Source organism: Neophocaena asiaeorientalis, unplaced genomic scaffold (genome assembly GCF_003031525.2).
Source record: "Neophocaena asiaeorientalis asiaeorientalis breed wild unplaced genomic scaffold, Neophocaena_asiaeorientalis_V1.1 scaffold150, whole genome shotgun sequence".
Taxonomy (NCBI): Eukaryota; Metazoa; Chordata; class Mammalia; order Artiodactyla; family Phocoenidae; genus Neophocaena; species Neophocaena asiaeorientalis.
The window spans coordinates 10966055-10983634 of NW_020176571.1; the positions used below are offsets into that span (position 1 = coordinate 10966055).

At 39.4% G+C, this 17580-nt stretch overlaps 2 protein-coding genes across 5 annotated transcripts; one reads left to right on the top strand and one right to left on the bottom strand.

Moving 5' to 3' along the window:
* Window positions 1-1969: 1969 nt before the first annotated feature.
* CUNH12orf60 (chromosome unknown C12orf60 homolog) lies at window positions 1970-2701 on the top strand. Its single transcript, XM_024733305.1, has one exon. It carries the CDS (start codon window positions 1970-1972, stop codon window positions 2699-2701), a length of 732 nt encoding a protein of 243 aa, XP_024589073.1.
* ART4 (ADP-ribosyltransferase 4 (inactive) (Dombrock blood group)) lies at window positions 2306-17364 on the bottom strand. Of its 4 annotated transcripts, XM_024733302.1 has the most exons (4): window positions 17305-17364; window positions 16657-16987; window positions 13532-14240; window positions 5808-6346 (listed from the first exon to the last, which is right to left on the bottom strand). In XM_024733302.1, exons 2-4 carry the CDS (start codon window positions 16825-16827, stop codon window positions 6255-6257), a joined length of 972 nt encoding a protein of 323 aa, XP_024589070.1. In that variant the 5' UTR covers window positions 16828-16987; window positions 17305-17364; the 3' UTR covers window positions 5808-6254. The 4 variants fall into 4 exon arrangements, with proteins under 4 accessions (XP_024589072.1, XP_024589070.1, XP_024589071.1 ...); XM_024733304.1 differs by lacking the exons at window positions 5808-6346; window positions 17305-17364 and adding an exon at window positions 2306-2436 and having other exon boundaries at window positions 16657-17257; XM_024733303.1 differs by lacking the exon at window positions 17305-17364 and having other exon boundaries at window positions 16726-17257.
* Window positions 17365-17580: the final 216 nt, after the last annotated feature.

Consider the following 17580-nt stretch of genomic DNA (forward strand, 5'->3'; position numbering starts at 1 on the left):
CAAAGGGAGTTAACAAATTTTAGGGACTGATTTAATATAGGGAAGAGAAAAGGAAAAGGGATTTGAGCCTCAATAATGAGGCAAAGATTAAGAGGAGAAAGTGTTTTCTGAGGAGGTGAGAGCAGTTTTGGATAATTGTGTGGCACATACTGGTGCAGTCACTATGTGGAGATGACCAGTAGGTAGTTGGAAATATAGATCTGGAGATCAGGAGAATTGCTGAACCTACGCCATGAAGTTTAGGAGTCATCTGCATACAGATGGCATTTGTAGTTATTGGATCTTGAAAGGAGAAAGTGTACAATATAATGGGGGCCAAAAACACAGCCTTGCGGCGCTTAGGAGACTGGAAAGGCATTGGTGGTATAAGGAAGAGAAACCTATAAAATAAATATATGCTTAGAGAGGATATAGAAGGACCAGAGTTATACAGCATCATGGAGCCCTCAAGAGGAAAAAATCTTGAAGTAGGAAGAGGTATTCAGCAATTTTAATAATGCAGAGAACTCAAGATGGTTAAGGCCTGGAAATAGGCCAAGAGATTTGATAATTAGAACTTATTGATGCCCTACAGGAAAATAGTGAGGGATAGAATAAATTACAATGACGTAAAGAATCTCTCTCTTGAGAAATTTGAGAATTAAAGGAAGGAGTGAGATGGAATCATTACTTGAAGAGAAATCAGAGTCAAATTTTTTTTTTTAACTGAATAGGGCAGTTGTTTTTGTTTTTTTGCTGCGCCATGTGGCTTGCAGGATCTCAATTCCCTGACCAGGGATTGAACACAGGCCACAGCAGTGAAAGCCTGGAATCCTAACCAACTGAATAGGGAACTGAGTATGTACATAGTTAAAGGAGAAGGAAAAATAAAGAGGGAGTGATGGAGGATGCAAGATGTATTAGTCAGCTTGGGCTGTCATAACAAAATACCATAGACTGGGGGCTTGGACAGCAGAAGTTTTATTTTCTCACAGCTCTGGAGTCTGGGAAATATAAGATCAAAGTACCAGCCCATTCAGTTTTTGGTGAGGGCTCTCTTCCTGATTTGCAGGCAGTCACCTTCTTGCTGCATCCTCACAAGGTGGAGAGAGTGAGGGAGGGAGCTCTCTGGTGTCTCCTCTTACAAGGACACTAATCCTATCGTACCAGAGCCCTGCCCTTATTACTTCATTAACTTTAATTACCTCCTAAAGGACCTGTCTCCAATTACAGTCATACTGGAAATCAGGGTGTCAACACATGAATTTTGGGAGGACTTCAGTTCACAGCACGAGAGAAAAGGGGAGATGATTGATAGAGCAGAACTCTAGAGGAAATACCAAAAGAGGATTGTGAACATTGGTTAGAGACATTAACATTTTTCTCTATTGCAGAAGAAGACAAGTTTTAATGAAAGTACATAAAGGACAGGACAGACATTGGGAGTTTGTATTAGATGGCCTTGATCTTCTTTGGAATATTGCATTCTCTACCTCCTCAGTCTGCTGTTACCCACCTTTCAGAGTTACTTGATAGTTTATATATTCTGTCCGTGATTTTTAGTTGTCATCAGTGGGAATGATTGGATGGTGTGTGCTTGCTCTATCTTAACTGAAACCAGAGCCCCTCTATGTAATTTTTAATGTTTTATCCAATCTTTTTCACTAGATTGGATGGGTATTGAGGGTAATACCTGAGAATACTGTCATTCCATATGTTAGCATATCCAATTCAGGATCTACCATGCAATATTTGATATGTGGTTTAAATTTAATGAAACCCCCCGATTCTACTCTGTTTTAACTATTTTTTATTAAAGCACAAGATCATTTCTGTTTTGAAGCTTGTATAGCTTTCCAACCTTTGATAAGAGTTATTCTCATGTTCGGATTATACTTTCAGTCTCTTTGTGGTTGACAAATAAATATACTTTTAGTTTTCATTTGGATTACTACTTGTTTTACAGTGCTGAAACATTTCTGCTGAAGAAATGTCTTCAGGGTCAGAAAAGGATAAAGAGAGGCTCGTTCAAGCTGCCAAAACGTTCGTCTTTCACATGCACGATCTTGTTTCCTTCACAAATGCACTCACTGAATTGTTTAACAGCAGTATGAACACTCAGATCTCCTTAATGGCTGTGAAAGAAGATGGTAATGTTAAGGATGTCTTTGAACAGATGCTCAAAACTTTTAAGGAGATGCAATCTGCAGTGGTGGCAAAGCAGGACAGAATGCAAAGTGAACCTTTATGTTCCAAGATTGCAACAGCTATGTGCTCTATGCTTGAGAAGAGTAGCAGTGTAAAGGAGTTGCAACAGTCAGCCAAAGGAATGTTCAAAAATGTCCCTACACCGGCCATTGCCTCTGTGCTGAATAATGGTAACATCCCTGAGAGTTTGGAATCTTCTCTTTCACTCTTGATGAAATATCCCATCATGAATCTTCAGTTAAGTGACATCTATAGAAAAGACACCAAAGAGCAATCAGATGATACCACATCTGAGAAAAGCCCAAGTCCTGGTCCATCCAAAGCCACTACAATAGACACCTTGAAAAAGTTGCAGGATGCACTAAACACTGAGAATGCCAAGGATACCATCGAGTCAGCTGCAGATCAGATGGAGCAAATTGTCAAAACCATGAGACCAATCTTAGAGATCCTCCAAAAAGCCATAAAAACTATGGAAACCAAGGTTTCTGTGTTTAAGAAAGCCAAGGACTAGTAGGAGTGCAACAGTAGTGCTCATTTCTGTCAGAAAACCAATTCAAATCCTGCGAGCGTTTATAGTACTTTCTAAGACCTTGGATGCCAGACATGTGGTCTGTTGGGACATGAGTTTGAAGAATAGTCACCTGGCAAACTAGTTTCCTCAAGTTTTGCTTTATTCAAATAAAAATAAATAGTCAAAGAAACCCTGCTTGAAATGGCAGTTACTGAAAAGAATATATTGTTCAAAACAATCAAGTATGGTATTATATTTGAGGATGTTTCTAAACATTGTATTTCATCTTAAAGCATAATTGAAATAACTCTCAACTAATTCCCACTCTTAGTAATTCTATTTCTAGTTCCTACAGTGTGAGTTCCAGGTAAATGTATACACTATCACTAAATAATCTGGTTCAGGCCTAGGAAACAAAACTTTTGCATTTTTGTCACTCATATACCAATTTCTGTACACTTCAGTGGCTTGCCTATCATAAGCCATCACTAAATACTTTTGATATGATTTATCCAGAAGTAAATAAGAATAATGAATGAGGAGTAATAGCATTTTCTTGCCTATGTGAATAAGACCAGAGCAGATGAGTTATTCTTTGTCTCCTACTGAAGTCTTATGATTAGGAGATAACAGAGGTTGAAAAATGGAAATGCTCTAACATTTTACACAAAAAAAGACCTAGTGCTTGTTACTTGACCGTAATAGAAGTAGGATTTCTGAGATGTGCTTGTATTGGGGAAAAACGTTAGACAAATCCATTTGCCTACCAAAAAGTCTTGAGCTCTCATGAACTGTAAGTGAGTGTATGCTCTCAAGATTGCCATATTTCAAAAACAAACAACCCAATCAAAAAATGGGTGGAAGACCTAAATAGACATTTCTCCAAAGAAGACATACAGATGGCCAAGAGGTACATGAAAAGTTGCTCAACATCACTAATTATTAGAGAAATGCAAATCAAAACTACAATGAGGTATCACCTCACACTGGTCAGAATGGCCATCATCAAAAACCTACAAACAATAAATGCTGGAGAGGGTGTGGAGAAAAGGGAACCCTCTTACACTGTTGATGGGAATGTAAATTGATACAGCCACTGGGCAGAACAGTATGGCAGTTCCTTAAAAAACTAAAAATAGAACTACCATCTGACCCAGCAATCCCACTACTGGGCATATACCCTGAGAACACCATAATTCAAAAAGACACATGTACCCCAATGTTCATTGCAGCACTACTTAACGATAGCCAGGATGTGGAAACAACCTAAGTGTCCATCAGCAGGTGAATGGATAAAGAAGATGTGGCACATATATACAATGGAATATTACTCAGCCATAAAAAGAAACGAAATTGGGTCATTTGTAGAGATGCGGTGGACCTAGAGTCTGTCATAGAGTGAAGTAAGTCAGAGGAAAAACAAGTATCGTATCATTAACGCATATATGTGGAATCTAGAAAATGGTACAAATGAACCTATTTGCAGGGCAGGAATAGAGACACAGACGTAGAGAACAGATGGGTGGACACAGGAGGGAAGGGAAGAGTGGGATGAATTGGGAGATTAGGATTGACATATATACACTACCATGTGTAAAATAGATAGCTAGTGGGAACCTGCTGTATATAGCACAGGGAGCTCAGCTCGGTGCTCTGTGATGATCTAGATGGGTGGGATGGGGTGGGGAGGGAGGTCCAAGAGGGAGGGGATACAGGTATACATATAGCTGATTCACTTCAGTGTACAGCAGAAACTAACACAACATTGTAAAGTGATTTTACTCCAGTTAAAAAAAAAGATTGCCATATTTCACATGATACCTAATAGAAACTTTGTTAGGAATGAGAAAGACAATAACTCTAGTTGTATTTTTTTCTTTTTAAGAAGTATGGAATTTACTACTTACTTTAAAAGCAGTTAACTCTAGTTCTCTATTGGAATTTTCCTTTCTGAGAATACCTAAGATTTTTCCTCATTTAAACTTTTTTTTTTTTTTGCGGTACGCGGGCCTCTCACTGTTGTGGCCTCTCCCGCTGCGGAGCACAGGCTCCGGACGCGCAGGCTCAGTGGCCATGGCTCACTGTCCCAGCCGCTCCGCGGCATGTAGGATCTTCCTGGACCGGGGTACGAACCCGTATCCACTGCATCGGCAGGCGGACTCTCAACCACTGCGCCACCAGGGAAGCCCTAAACATTTTTTCGTTTAAAAATTTAAATCCTATTTTCTCTTTAAAAAAAATGCTTGCTTCTTATCTAAATCTCAGAGGAGCTAAGTAGCCTGGACTTTCAGAATTCAAAGGTATGGAAGTAGCTCTCATCTTCACCCCGTTTAGCCCAATTAGTAGGGTCTTTAGAGACCTAGCAATCCCCCATCACCCCACTTATCTTGTCTACTACCTGAAAGAAGAGTCGGAGAACATCTCCAGCTGCGAAGTTCGATGATTTATACTTCTTTTTAACTGTTTGCACATAATGGGGACTCAATATATCTCTGATATTTCCTTGGTAATTAGATTTTTTTTTCTCCTTTATCTCCACATACATACACTTGTTTTCCTAACAAATGTGCTTAAATTTGTGATGAAGGCTTAAAATCTAATTTGCCATAAAGTCCTCTGTGAATTAACATATGAGTTTAAATTCTAACTTTTGTAATATTTTAGAAGAAACCTGTGTGCAACACCCCATTACTGGCAGTGAATGAGACTCCACTAACATCTTTCATTAACTTTCCCTTTTGTTTCTTGGGTTTCTACATTGGTGTGGTCTTGAATGCTGATAAAAATCTCTAAAAAAATTTTTTTAAATAATAAAATTGCTTGACATCAGGGAAAAAACATCTCTAAAGAAATTTCACACCTTTAGTAGGGCTCTGGGGCTCAACACTTTCTCATTTGATGAATTTGTCCTTTGCTTTCTAACTCAAGAGTCTCTGATTTGTTCCTAATATTTAGGATCATTAAATTAAAAAATAAGGGAAAATCATTGTATTCATCATAACACTCCTTCAATTGTTTGAGACAGAAAATTTAATTCAAATTATTGAAGCAAAAATATAATTTATTGATTTATGTAATGAAAAAGCCCATGGTATCCAGTTTCAGGCACAGTTGGATTTAGGGGCACATAGACTCTCGCCAAGATTCACTTTCTTTTCATTTCTCAGCTCTTCTTCCATTGTGTTAGCTCCGTTCTCAGGAAGACAGGGGCTCTCTTCTCAGTGTCAAGACAGCTGCTAGCGATTCTAGACTCATATTCTGCTTTCACTATTCTCCACTCAAAATAAAAAGTGGCCCCCACCCCACACCCAGCCCCAATCCCAATAAAGTACCCTGATTATGTCTCACAGGCTCAGACTGAGTCATTTCTATCCAACATGAATCTCTGTATCCATGAAGAAGAAATATACCTACAGGTCTACCCATAGGCAGTGGACTGAGCCAGTTCTGAATCAGTTGATAGCTGGGCGGAATAATTCTCTACGGGGATTCAGGGTGCCCTGACTGGAATAAAGCAAAAGGGTACAGGGAAGGCAAAAACCACAACCTTTTTTTATGCTCTACTTTTGGAAGAGATGATGACACAGGTCAAAAATGAGAGAGAAGCAATAACTACGGGAATAGGGATGCACTTTTTGCTGGAAGCTGTGAAAACAAAAAAACATAAAAAGAGTTACAGATGTTTTAGCAGAGATTTTTTTAAAAAAACCACCTCATTTCTCCTTTGGTTCACTTTTTAAACTTAGAAAATTCCTAACAAAAATAGTTGAAGCTCGCACTTTTTAGAAAATTAATTAATTTATTTTTTATACAGCAGGCTCTTATTAGTTATCTATTTTATACATATTAGTGTATACATGTCAATCCCAGTTGCAAACCAGTTCCCATCCGCCCCGCCACTTTCCCTTCTTGTGTCCATATGTTTGTTCTCTACATCTGTGTCTGTATTTCTGCCTTGCAAACCAGTTCATCTGTACCACTTTTCTAGATTCCACATATATGCTTTAATATACAATATTTGTTTTTCTCTTTCTGACTTACTGAAGTAAGTAAGAGACTGTATGACAGTCTCTAGGTCCATCCACATCTCTACAAATGACCCAATTTCGTTCCTTTTTATGGCTGAGTAATATTCCGTTGTATATATGTGCCACATCTTCTTTATCCATTCCTCTGTCGATGGGCATTTAGGTTGCTTCCATGTCCTGGCTATTGTAAATAGTGTGAAGCTAGCCACTTGAAAAAAAATATTCTCTCTTAGAGTTCTCAAACTGACAGCTTGCTTATTTTGCAGATGATAAAACAGGTACCAAGAGGTTAAGAGGTGTACCTCAGGGTACCCAGCAAGTTGGAGGTAGAGATCTCTGGATTTCCCATCTTTATCATCATCGGCAGCAGAATTATTACCGTTACCATCATCCCCATCTTAATTATCACCAACTTTATCACCATTATGAAAGTGAACATTGATTAAAGGCTTATTCTGTGCTGGGATCTTTTTAAGTACTTGCTATAAATTAACTCATTTAATCCACACAAAAACTATGAGGCATTTATCCTCATTATCCTCATTTTTTAGTTGATAAAACTGTGACACAGAGATGTGAAGAAACTTGTCAAACATCACTCATCTAGTAAGTAGTATAGGCAGCCATCAAACTTAGGCAGTCTGGCTCAACTCTGTATTTTGAACCACTGTATTATCTCTCCATATATTGCAAGTACATTCATCAAATTTTTTTTATTACAAGGTGAGCAAAAACAATTCACACAGTCCTGTTTAGTGTGTGTGTGTGTGTGTGTGTGTGTGTGTGTACAGCCTACACGTACACACTCTTCATGGGAAAGGTTAGCAGCCGCTAAGATGTGGCTGATGGAAGAAACACTGAAATATAAAAAATTATTGTCAGGTGTAACTACTAACTGGGAGTACAATGGGATAAGGATATAGAATGAGATGCAAGATGTAAACCTTTAAAAAAATCGTCTAGGGCTTCCCTGGTGGTGCAGTGGTTAGGAGTCTGCCTGCCAATGCAGGGGACACGGGTTCAAGCCCTGGTCCAGGAGGATCCCACGTGCCGCGGAGCAGCTAAGCCTGTGTGCCACGGCTGCTGAGCCTGCGCTCTACAGCCCACGAGCCACAACTACTGAGCCCGCGTGCCTAGAGCCTGTGCTCCGCCACAAGAGAAGCCACTGCAATGAGAAGCCCGTGCACCACGGTGAGGAGTAGCCCCTGCTCGCCACAACTAGAGAGGGCCCATGTGTGGTAATGAAGACCCAATGCAGCCAAAAATAAAATAAATAAATAAGTAAAATTTAAAAAATGCTCTAAAGAGTAGAGTCTCCTTTTCAACCAGCCTTTGCTGATTATTTAGCATAGAAAAGACATTTGAGGTAGAAAATCATTCAACGCTGTGATTGCCTCAATTGTTTGATGACCATATTGTTTGATAGGATGATCAGAGGATGGGGAAATACTTTCCCATTGCTTCCACATAATATATAAGATCCCTTGAGTTTCCTGGAATTTCTATTTGGAAAATTACCAACAGTAATTTTCAAAACCCCACTTTTCTTAGATAAGAAAAATTAATAATGCATACTTATTTCTAAGCTTTTGTCAAAGTTTGTGTTAAAATTGTATTATCTGAATTCTCACAGGGACCTAGGAACAATCAATACCACTTTAGCAGGTCACTCCTTAGAATGATTCTTAAGCATTTTCTGTTTTGTTTTCTCTTCATTGAGGCTAGAGATCACAAGGACCTCTAACCGCACCCTTTCTCACTTCTTCGTGGGATAAGATTCTACTGAAGAGTTGTCAGCAACTGACTGACAAGGAAACAATATAACAGAGAAAGATTATGATGTGAGGGTGTGATTGGCTTTGGTATTGAAGCTCTACCCCTAGATGCTTGACTGTGATCATTTTTGTTACTTTCACTGGGCCTCAGTTTTCTCACCTGTAAAATGAGAGCACCTCCAGGTTTTTGGAAATACTATGATCACCACCACTACTCTTCACTTTGCTTCACTGTGATTAGGCTAATGTTCAAGTAAGAGACAAACATAGAGACATGACCATGTGGCAATCATACTCACCCTTCAAAACCACCTCTTAAGCACCCTTCATAATAAGTAGGATATTAAAAATAGCTTATTTTAATTTTATTTTCTCAGGTTAAAGTGACTTTTCTTTCCTAACTCTCTTGATACTTTTTCTCTACCTCTCATATGGTCATTATCATTTCTACCTCACATTATTATTATTTTCACACAGGCAGACAATATATTTAGGAGAATAAATGAAAAAAATCTGTGAATTAAATTAATTACAATCTACAAAATTTCTCATTTCAGAACAACTCACATTAACTTTACTTTTGTATTTGTCTTTACTTTTCTTCTAGACTATTCAATGCTTTTTATTCCCTCTGTCCCTAAGACAGTACTTTTCAAATTGGAGGTTGTGAGTCCATTAATGGTTTGTGACATCAGTTCAGTAGGTCATGGCCATCAATCTTTAATAATGTAATAAAATAGGTTAAGATGAAAAACACTAGTTAAATGCATGTGAAAAGATCAACTATTATCTTGTTATATATACATTTGTGTGAACATATTTGTATATTTATATGAATGTGAAGGGTGTTTATAATGTCAATAGTCAGAGCACAGAAGATTGAAGCCAATTTTAGGTTCTCAGTAACATTTTTGAATGACAAAATAAATCTCCTGAAAGTGACCTACAGAGAAAATTGTCCTGGACTTTTTGTCAGAAAAAATGGGAAGCGGTCTCACTTTTGTTATTTATAACCTGCTTGAATAATCTTACAGAAACCATTTAACCTTTCTAATCCTCAGTGTTCACATCGTTATAGGGGGGTCAACAGCCCAAAGTACAGGTGGTTGTAAGAATTAAACAGATAATGTGTGTGAAAGCCTTTTGTAAACTAAATTTCTATACAAATACCATTTTATTGGTGTATTATAACCTGAATTTGGTCACCTCTGCCTTAGGTATACAGTCTGGGGAGAAATGCATAATTATTATGCCTTTTATCTCATGAAGTCTGAATCTGTGAGTTAGATTATTCAGAAATACGTATTCAATCTCTTGAAAAAAAGCAAAAGGAAAAAGGTAAAAGTGACAAGCAGTGTATCTAGTTAATCTTATTTGGTGGTAAATGTTACCTACAACCTCTTTCTGTCAAAATTTAGAGTGATGAGTGTTATTCTTTTAGAATATTGTCTATGGGACTTCCCTGGCGGTCCAGTGGTTAAGACTCCATGCTTCCACTGAAGGGGTCCCGGGTCCGATTCCTGGTGGGGGAACTAAGATCCCGCAAGCCGCATGGCATGGCCAAAAAAAAATGTGTTTCTTCTGTCTCTTCCTTTCTTTCTATTCTGTCAATATTACTGAAGTAGACATTTGTGCCATTAAACTGTTATCCCAGCTCCATGTGTAAAGTACTTTCCCAGAATTTTTCAATTGTGTTTGAGAGGGTGGGTAACAAGTGCTATCACAACATTCCCTCCAGGCAAGTATTGCCCCCATATTATAAATGAAGAAACAGGCTCAGAGTTGTCATTTGCACAAGGCCACAGAGCTACTAACATATGCCCAGCTCTCACTGGTTCCACCATCTCTGCTCTACCCATCATGCCCTGTGGTCTCCAGGTTCATCCAATTACTCATTCTTTCATCCATTCGTCTGAGACAGACACGCTACCTCAAGGTAAGTGTGATGCCACAAATTGGGAAAATGACTTTGGGATAACTGAAACCCAGAGTAAAAGAAAATAGGAAACAGTAAGTTAATAAAATAAAGACTTATAATAGTAATAGTAGCCAAAGAGTTTTGATTACTTACTTACATGTGTCACATACGGTTCTAAGAGCTTTTGCATGCGTTCCTTCATTTTCTCTTCACCGGAATCTTACAAGGTAAGTTTTATTTTTGAAAATTATTCCCATTTACATATAAAGAAACTGAGGCACAGAGAGACTAAGCCATTTGCCTGTATTCTCACTGCTAGTAACTGGCAAGATTAACATGTAAAACCACACTGACCACAAACAATTGACTACATTTTTTTCTAGAAGCATGCTTAAGAATTTTAATTATGTGAAACATTTTCGCAAATAAACCCCTCTCCTTTGTGACTCCAATGATACAGAACAGAGCATGTATTTGTGTGTCTACAGATTTTTGGCACAGATTATGTTGCTGAAAGAAGCAACAGTTAAGGAAAAATAACTAACATAACATATTTTAAGTCTTCCACTGGGCCTGAAAACATGTTTCTATGGTAACAAGTATAGGTCATGTGAGGGGTGAGAGAAGAATTAGAAGAGAAAGCTATTAGTTTAGAATGTCTTAAACAATTTTTCTTTTGCCAACTCACTCCCGTCAATGAGTTATGCTACCAATTTGACCTTTTGACTCTTTGAAGGCCACAGATTCCTAGGAATTCTTTGAACTTGAGAACTTCAGTTACAACTTAATGGAAGCAATTTTGAAATGCATGGAAGGACTGGGGAAGCTCTGCTCTTTCATCTACTGTCTCTTCATCGGGAGAACTGCAGTGTCCCTGGCTGAGCCATTTTAAACGGCTTCATGTTGTTTTTCACATATTGCGTCTGTCAGATTAAAAGGGAACCGGAGAGGAAACATAAGTCACTGGCTCATAGGGACTTTTGGGGACATAGAATAGTTTGTGGCTTCTGCTGGTGAAAAAATCAAAAGGAGAAGAAACAGTTTCCTGAGAGGATTCCAGTTTCGTGAGAAATTAGATTCTGTGAATTCCCCAGGCTGAGGTTAATGGTTAGTCCAGGTGATTGGTCAGAAGTCAAGTGGGCAGCGGCAGCCATCTAGAAAAACAGGGCTGGGGAGACCACTGACCTTACTCCCTCCCAGTGAAGGACTCTCAGATAAGAAAAACATGCCACCTCCCTTCTCCCATTGTTCATGTTTGCATCAATCTAATACTGCTCCAGGATGTTGGAATAAGCAGAGTGTTACTTATCAGTTAATGGAAATGACTGTCTCTGGCCTTACAGATAGGCCAGAGTGAGCAGGACCTTGACCTCAGTGTGGATGCCAGTTTGAGGACATTTGCAACACTGCAGCCCTGATGTGTTGAGAAACGCTGACAGGCTGAATGATTAACAGCAGCAGTGATGATGGAGTAGAGGAAGATTCGGGAATATTTCAAAGGTAGACCCTCTAGCTGGGTTGCAGTTGACTTTGAGTGTAAACAAATGCACATGTGGATAAGGACAGTCTTCCTCTTTCTGAATCAAACAGGGTACGGCATTTGCTACCGAATTTTCACAGCATTTGCTCCGTCAAACGACTGTGGCTGACAACATACAAAGATAAAATGGGATCAGCCACATGTTTTTCTAAAAAGAGACTAACACGTGTTTTTATTGTGATAACTCTAATTTCTCCTGCTGTGGTTCATTTTTCACAATATCATCAAGGCTCTTGCTACAATACTGATCTGATTGATACTCCATTCCTTACAGACTTCTAATGGTTTCTCACTACTTACAGCACGGAGTTTGAAAGTCCTTGGCATGGAATACAAGAGTTTCTTTTAAACAATCTGGCCCCATCAGAACTCTCCAGCCCCTATCAGTGTCCTACTTCCTTTCTACTCTTGGCCTCTTCCTCTGTCCTACACACCCTACATTCCAGCCATGCAGAATTTCAAAATTTCCCTGAAGATACCAGGCTGTTTGAAATCTCTGTGATTCAGTATATGCTTTTTCTGCTTGAAATGACTTTTTCTCTCTTTTTTCACTGAAAACCCCCATTCCTACTTCAAGTCCCAAGTGGTCTCCTATTGTGAAGTCTTCTCACTTTCCCCAGAGAGAATGAGCGTCTTCCTTCACATAGCAACCATAACCATTGCTTAAACATCTGGTGTATACTTAGTGCTTTTGTGTGTAGACATTTGTTCATATTTCCACTTCTCATTAGACTAAAAATCCTCCTAGGATAGTAATTTTGCTTTTTTCATTTTGTATCGCCTGGGTCCTCCTATCTCAGTTCCTGGAACAGAGAAGACGATTAAAAGATAGGAGTGGATGAGTAAATCATACCTCCTGCTTTATTTTTAGCACTTCTTTTTCATGAAATGACCATGACAAAAAATGAGCTTGAGGGAGAAGGTAAAATATTATGTTTTATGCACTACCTTTTCCAGTAGAGATATTTACTTTCTCTGTCTAGAATGCCCTGTGTATCTGGGCCATTGCAAAGCACATTTTCCTACAGGTAGTTGAGGAGAAAGAAGAGAGGAGAAACCAAGAAACAAGGTGAGTTTTCTCTAATCTGCCAATGCCACCATTACTGAAGGCCAATATCCATGTTTTTGGCCTTTTCCCCCCAAGCTCACTCAGAAAAACAACTTTTATAAAAGAATAGGGATGTAGAAAACAAATTTATGGTTACCAGGAGGGAAAATGGGGGGAGGGATAAATTGGGAGATTGGGATTGATGTATACACCCTACTGTATATAAAATAGATAACTAATAAGGACCTACTGTATAGCACAGGGAACTCTACTCAGTACTTTGTAATGACCTATATAGGAAAAGAATCTAAAAAAGAGTGGGTATATGTATATGTATAACTGATTCACTTTGCTGTACACCTGAAACTAACACAACATTGTAAATCAACTATACTCCAATAAAAATTAAAAAAAGAAAAAAATTAAAATAAATAAATAAATATTTCTTTGAAAAGATTAAAAAATAAATGGTGGCCTGCAATCCTGGTAAGAGTGGATTCAATTTGGATCAATAACAATACCTTTTAGCAGCTGACAGTTATACGCACTCTGGGTCCCAGCTGACTGCAATTGCAACCAATTTCCTCTTGGGTGGTAGCTCGTATTTACAACTTCAAACAGCTCATACGGAGGGACCAGGACCTCCTTTTTGAGAGAGAAGTCTTGTACAGGTGCCCCCAGGCAGGTCAATATGGTAAATAGAGTTTGGTCCCCAAACTTCTGTGCCTCTTCTCTCAGGAAAGAGGTGGAGAGGAATTGGCCAAAGCGAATGGTGGCACCCATGGGGGCTTCCAAGTAAACACCCTTCACCTCATGGTGCACCTCATAACACAGAGAGTCATTCCTTGTGACAATCTCTTTCCTCAGCAGCTGGATTGCCGTGGTCAGGTAGTAGTGTAGGTATTTGAAATGGAATGAATGTTTATATTGCTGGGGAGACCCAGCAGCACTGGCCATGGCTCTGGAGAAGTCTGAACGAACACTGTCGTTCGAGGAATAAACCAAGATGGCCACAGCATGTGTAACAGTCATGTTCTCAGGGAGAGCTTTTCCTTGTCTCAACCAGGTTAAGTGTGCACGTTGCCAGACCCTGTGGTAATTCCTACGAGATTCTATTTCTTTCGTAAAATAATCCCCTTGAATCAGGTCCTCCATGACTTGTTGGCTGCAGCCTTGGTACTGATCATCAAAGGAACTCAGTGCCAAGTCAAAGTCAATTTTAACTGCGACCTATAAGGAAAGAAAAATCTTGATTTTAATTTTTCAAATTCGATGGTGAATCTTGTTGACCTGAAGTAAATAGCGTGCCAGGTATTTCTCCAGCAAAGATAGGTCTATTCAGGATCAGCAGAGAGGTGCAGTTCAGGTTCTGCGACTGCGGCGCGCCATGTACAAGTCCTTACAGGGCAAGGGAAGAAGAATGCTTTCATAGAGAAGAAAAGGACGATGGGAGGGTATAGTAAACAGAGAGTTCATGGCTTTACATTCGCCCAGTCCTTGCCAGGAAAGAAGAGGTGTTTTTCTTCTTCCTGTTAGACTCTGCTATGCCGCAGGGCATGAGAGCTCCCCTTTCTGGTCTCCCGACTCTATTTAATGGAGGTTTCTGTTTTTAAAATTTTTACGGTGTGGTAGCAGATTTGCTACACTGTATAAGACCGAGTTGTCTGCTCAAAATCAGTATTTGCTGAAGTAAGTTTCACTCATAACAATTACACTGATCCAGTCCTTCCTGTATCTGTGACCCATGCTAGATGTTGAATTTGGTTTGACAAATATTACTGAAAGCGCAAAAAAACCTCATCTCCCCATGGAGGAAGTGACCCTTTTTGTATCAGTGAAAAGTCTTTTTGCATATTGAGTATTTTGAAGAAAAAAATTAATAATCAAAGTTTAATTATACTATCTGTTTCCTCTCCTAACCCCTTCACATTCTCACACAGGTGTTATAAGTAATACCTCTTTTATGAATACCTAAAACCTATATTAAGCCTTTGGCTTTGAGTTAAGAAAAGACTTAAGTGATGAGTAATGTCGGGTTCTCCAAGGGGGCCCCCAGTAAATGACAACCCTCTCCTCTGCTCAGGACTTGAAATACGAAAGCTAAAATATAATTTTTACTACTGAATGAGAACATGTTGGAGCACCCATCTTTAGGTCTGATGGCTGGTGGGCTTGTTAAAGGTAAACCCCAGAATGTGCTGACTTGCCCACTTAGCTGCAGGCAGTATTGGATTGCAACCTGTCCAGGTGAGATTCTTGCCATGGGAGGAACACAGAACTCATGCCTTTTGCCATTTGGTTAATTCCCAGGTGGAAGAAGAGCAAACACAGCATATCCAGTTATTCTTCCTGACATTACCAGTCAAGTAACGTCTGTCCACCCCCAGGGGAGCGATGTGAGGAGAGGGTTGGACAGAGGTCAGTGGGGTTCCTGGTAAAGTCCTTCTTCTTAGAAATCAGGAGTGGGAAAAAGACATTTTCTCATGGGTAGCCAATGGAATATTATTTATTGATACCCAGTGCGTATTAAATTAAAGTTAGAGATTTGAAGACAAGTTCATTAAGTATCATCCATCCATAATTGAGAGCCATATTTTTCAGTTATCTAAATTTCAAGGTGTTTCCTTCTGGGCAAAGAAATGATACTTTCCTAATAAACAGTACTTACTAAGGAACATATTAAGAGATAAAATTCCATCCAGTGAATGTCAACAGTGTTGTAGCTGGAACTCAAAAGCATACCATTTGGTATTTTTACTATGTTATTTATGGTGAGAAGTCATCTAGTTGTGTGTAAACTGGAACAAAATTTTAAGACTGCTTAAATGATTTTAACCAATAATTCTTTAGAGCAGATTTGCAAATAGTTCTACAGAATCTATTTAAGCCAAAACAAAATAAAAAATATCTTCTATCAAACCTTGTAAACTCCAAAACTTTAATCTATTACTAGATATCAAATGGGTATTCTGTCTTCTTTCTTTTCTTTTTTTTTTTTTTTTAAGTTGAGAGTTATGTTTTATTCAGTGGGAATTTTTAGGACTTCAAGCCCGGGAGATGGCATCTCAAGTAACCCCGAGAGAACTGCTCTGAGGAGGTGAGGGGGGAGCTAGGATATATAGGAGTTTTGTAACAAAGGGCAGGTACTTGGAACATCAAAAGATTACTGTTAATTAAAGAAAACCAGACATTAAAATTAAGGAATTTAGTGCTTTTCTATGTATGGGAAGATGCAGGAGTCTGGACCCACTGAAACTGTTTTCTCTTAACATTAGGTTATTTTTCATTATAGAGAACTTTATAATACCTCTTTTGAGTTGATCCATGTGATACAGGATAAAGCCAAATAGACTTGGTTGATTTTGCATTATTTGTCCTACAGAAGCAATATTTTACTTAAATTTTATGGAGAATCAAGAAAAAAATGCTATGCCTCTAGCTTCTGTGATGCCAAATCTGTAAACTGTAAAGAACTCCACAATTTTAAATAATCGTTTTCAACCCTCTTTGCCAGCATTACATGTTAGTTAAAATGTCTAAGTGAAATTACATCCCGAGGGACTAAAGGTCATCTAAAGGTTGCACCAGGAGAATGCTCCATTGGAGCCCTGATCATAAAGAGATCACCTCCTCCGTGGTAACTCACCGTGGGTCTCTGCAGACTTGAGCACAGCAGCAGGAGAGGAAGTTGCCCTCTTAGGAGCCAGATTCTCACCTCAGGGGCTGCAGTATTTGGAAGAAGACTCCTCCTGCATTTGTTGGTCAAAGGGCAGCATTTGTTGGTGTTAAAAGCACTTCTTCGCCCTTGCAGCTTCATCCTGAAATCAGTTCTCAGGGTGCTCCTTTGGGGTTTTCTTGGGGTGAGTCTCAGCAAGAACCTTCCTCGCCTATGTCTATGTTGAGACTTCTGTTGACCACCACCAGCTAGCAGTTTCCAAGGGAAGAAATCAACTCGAACTCACTTGCAAAGCTGAAATCTGTTGAATAGCCAGAATTGTGCACCAAGTAAGGAATTCTGAAGTGAACTCAAATTAGTTTCCAACTTAAAAAAAATCCTGATCTAGTCTCTATGCAGGGAAATTCCAAAGTCTTGTTATGGGTCTGGCTCACCAGCTTAGCCTTAACTTTCTTAAGAAGGCAGGAAGGGGCTTCCCTGGTGGCACAGTGGCTAAGAATCCGCCTGCCAATGCAGGGGACACGGGTTCGAGACGTGGTCAGGGAAGATCCCACGTGCCGCGGAGCAACAAATCTCCTGCGCCACTACTGAAGCCCCATGCCTAGAGCCCGTGTGTACCGCAACAACGAGTAGCCCCCGCTCTCCGCAACTGGAGAAAACCCACATGCAGCAACGAAGACCCCAGGCAGCCAAAAATGAATAAGTAAATAAAAGAAAAGAAAAGGCAGCAGGCAAAGGCATGCACTGTATGGTGTTTGGGGCCAAGTGGTTTTATCTTGAGCTGCAGCCTTTGAGTGATATGATTGGCTCGTGCAGGTCCCTGAGAAGATACCACCTCAAGGTGTGCCTACGCTAGGCTCATCTGGTACTGCTGATAGGCCCTGCGCAGAAGGG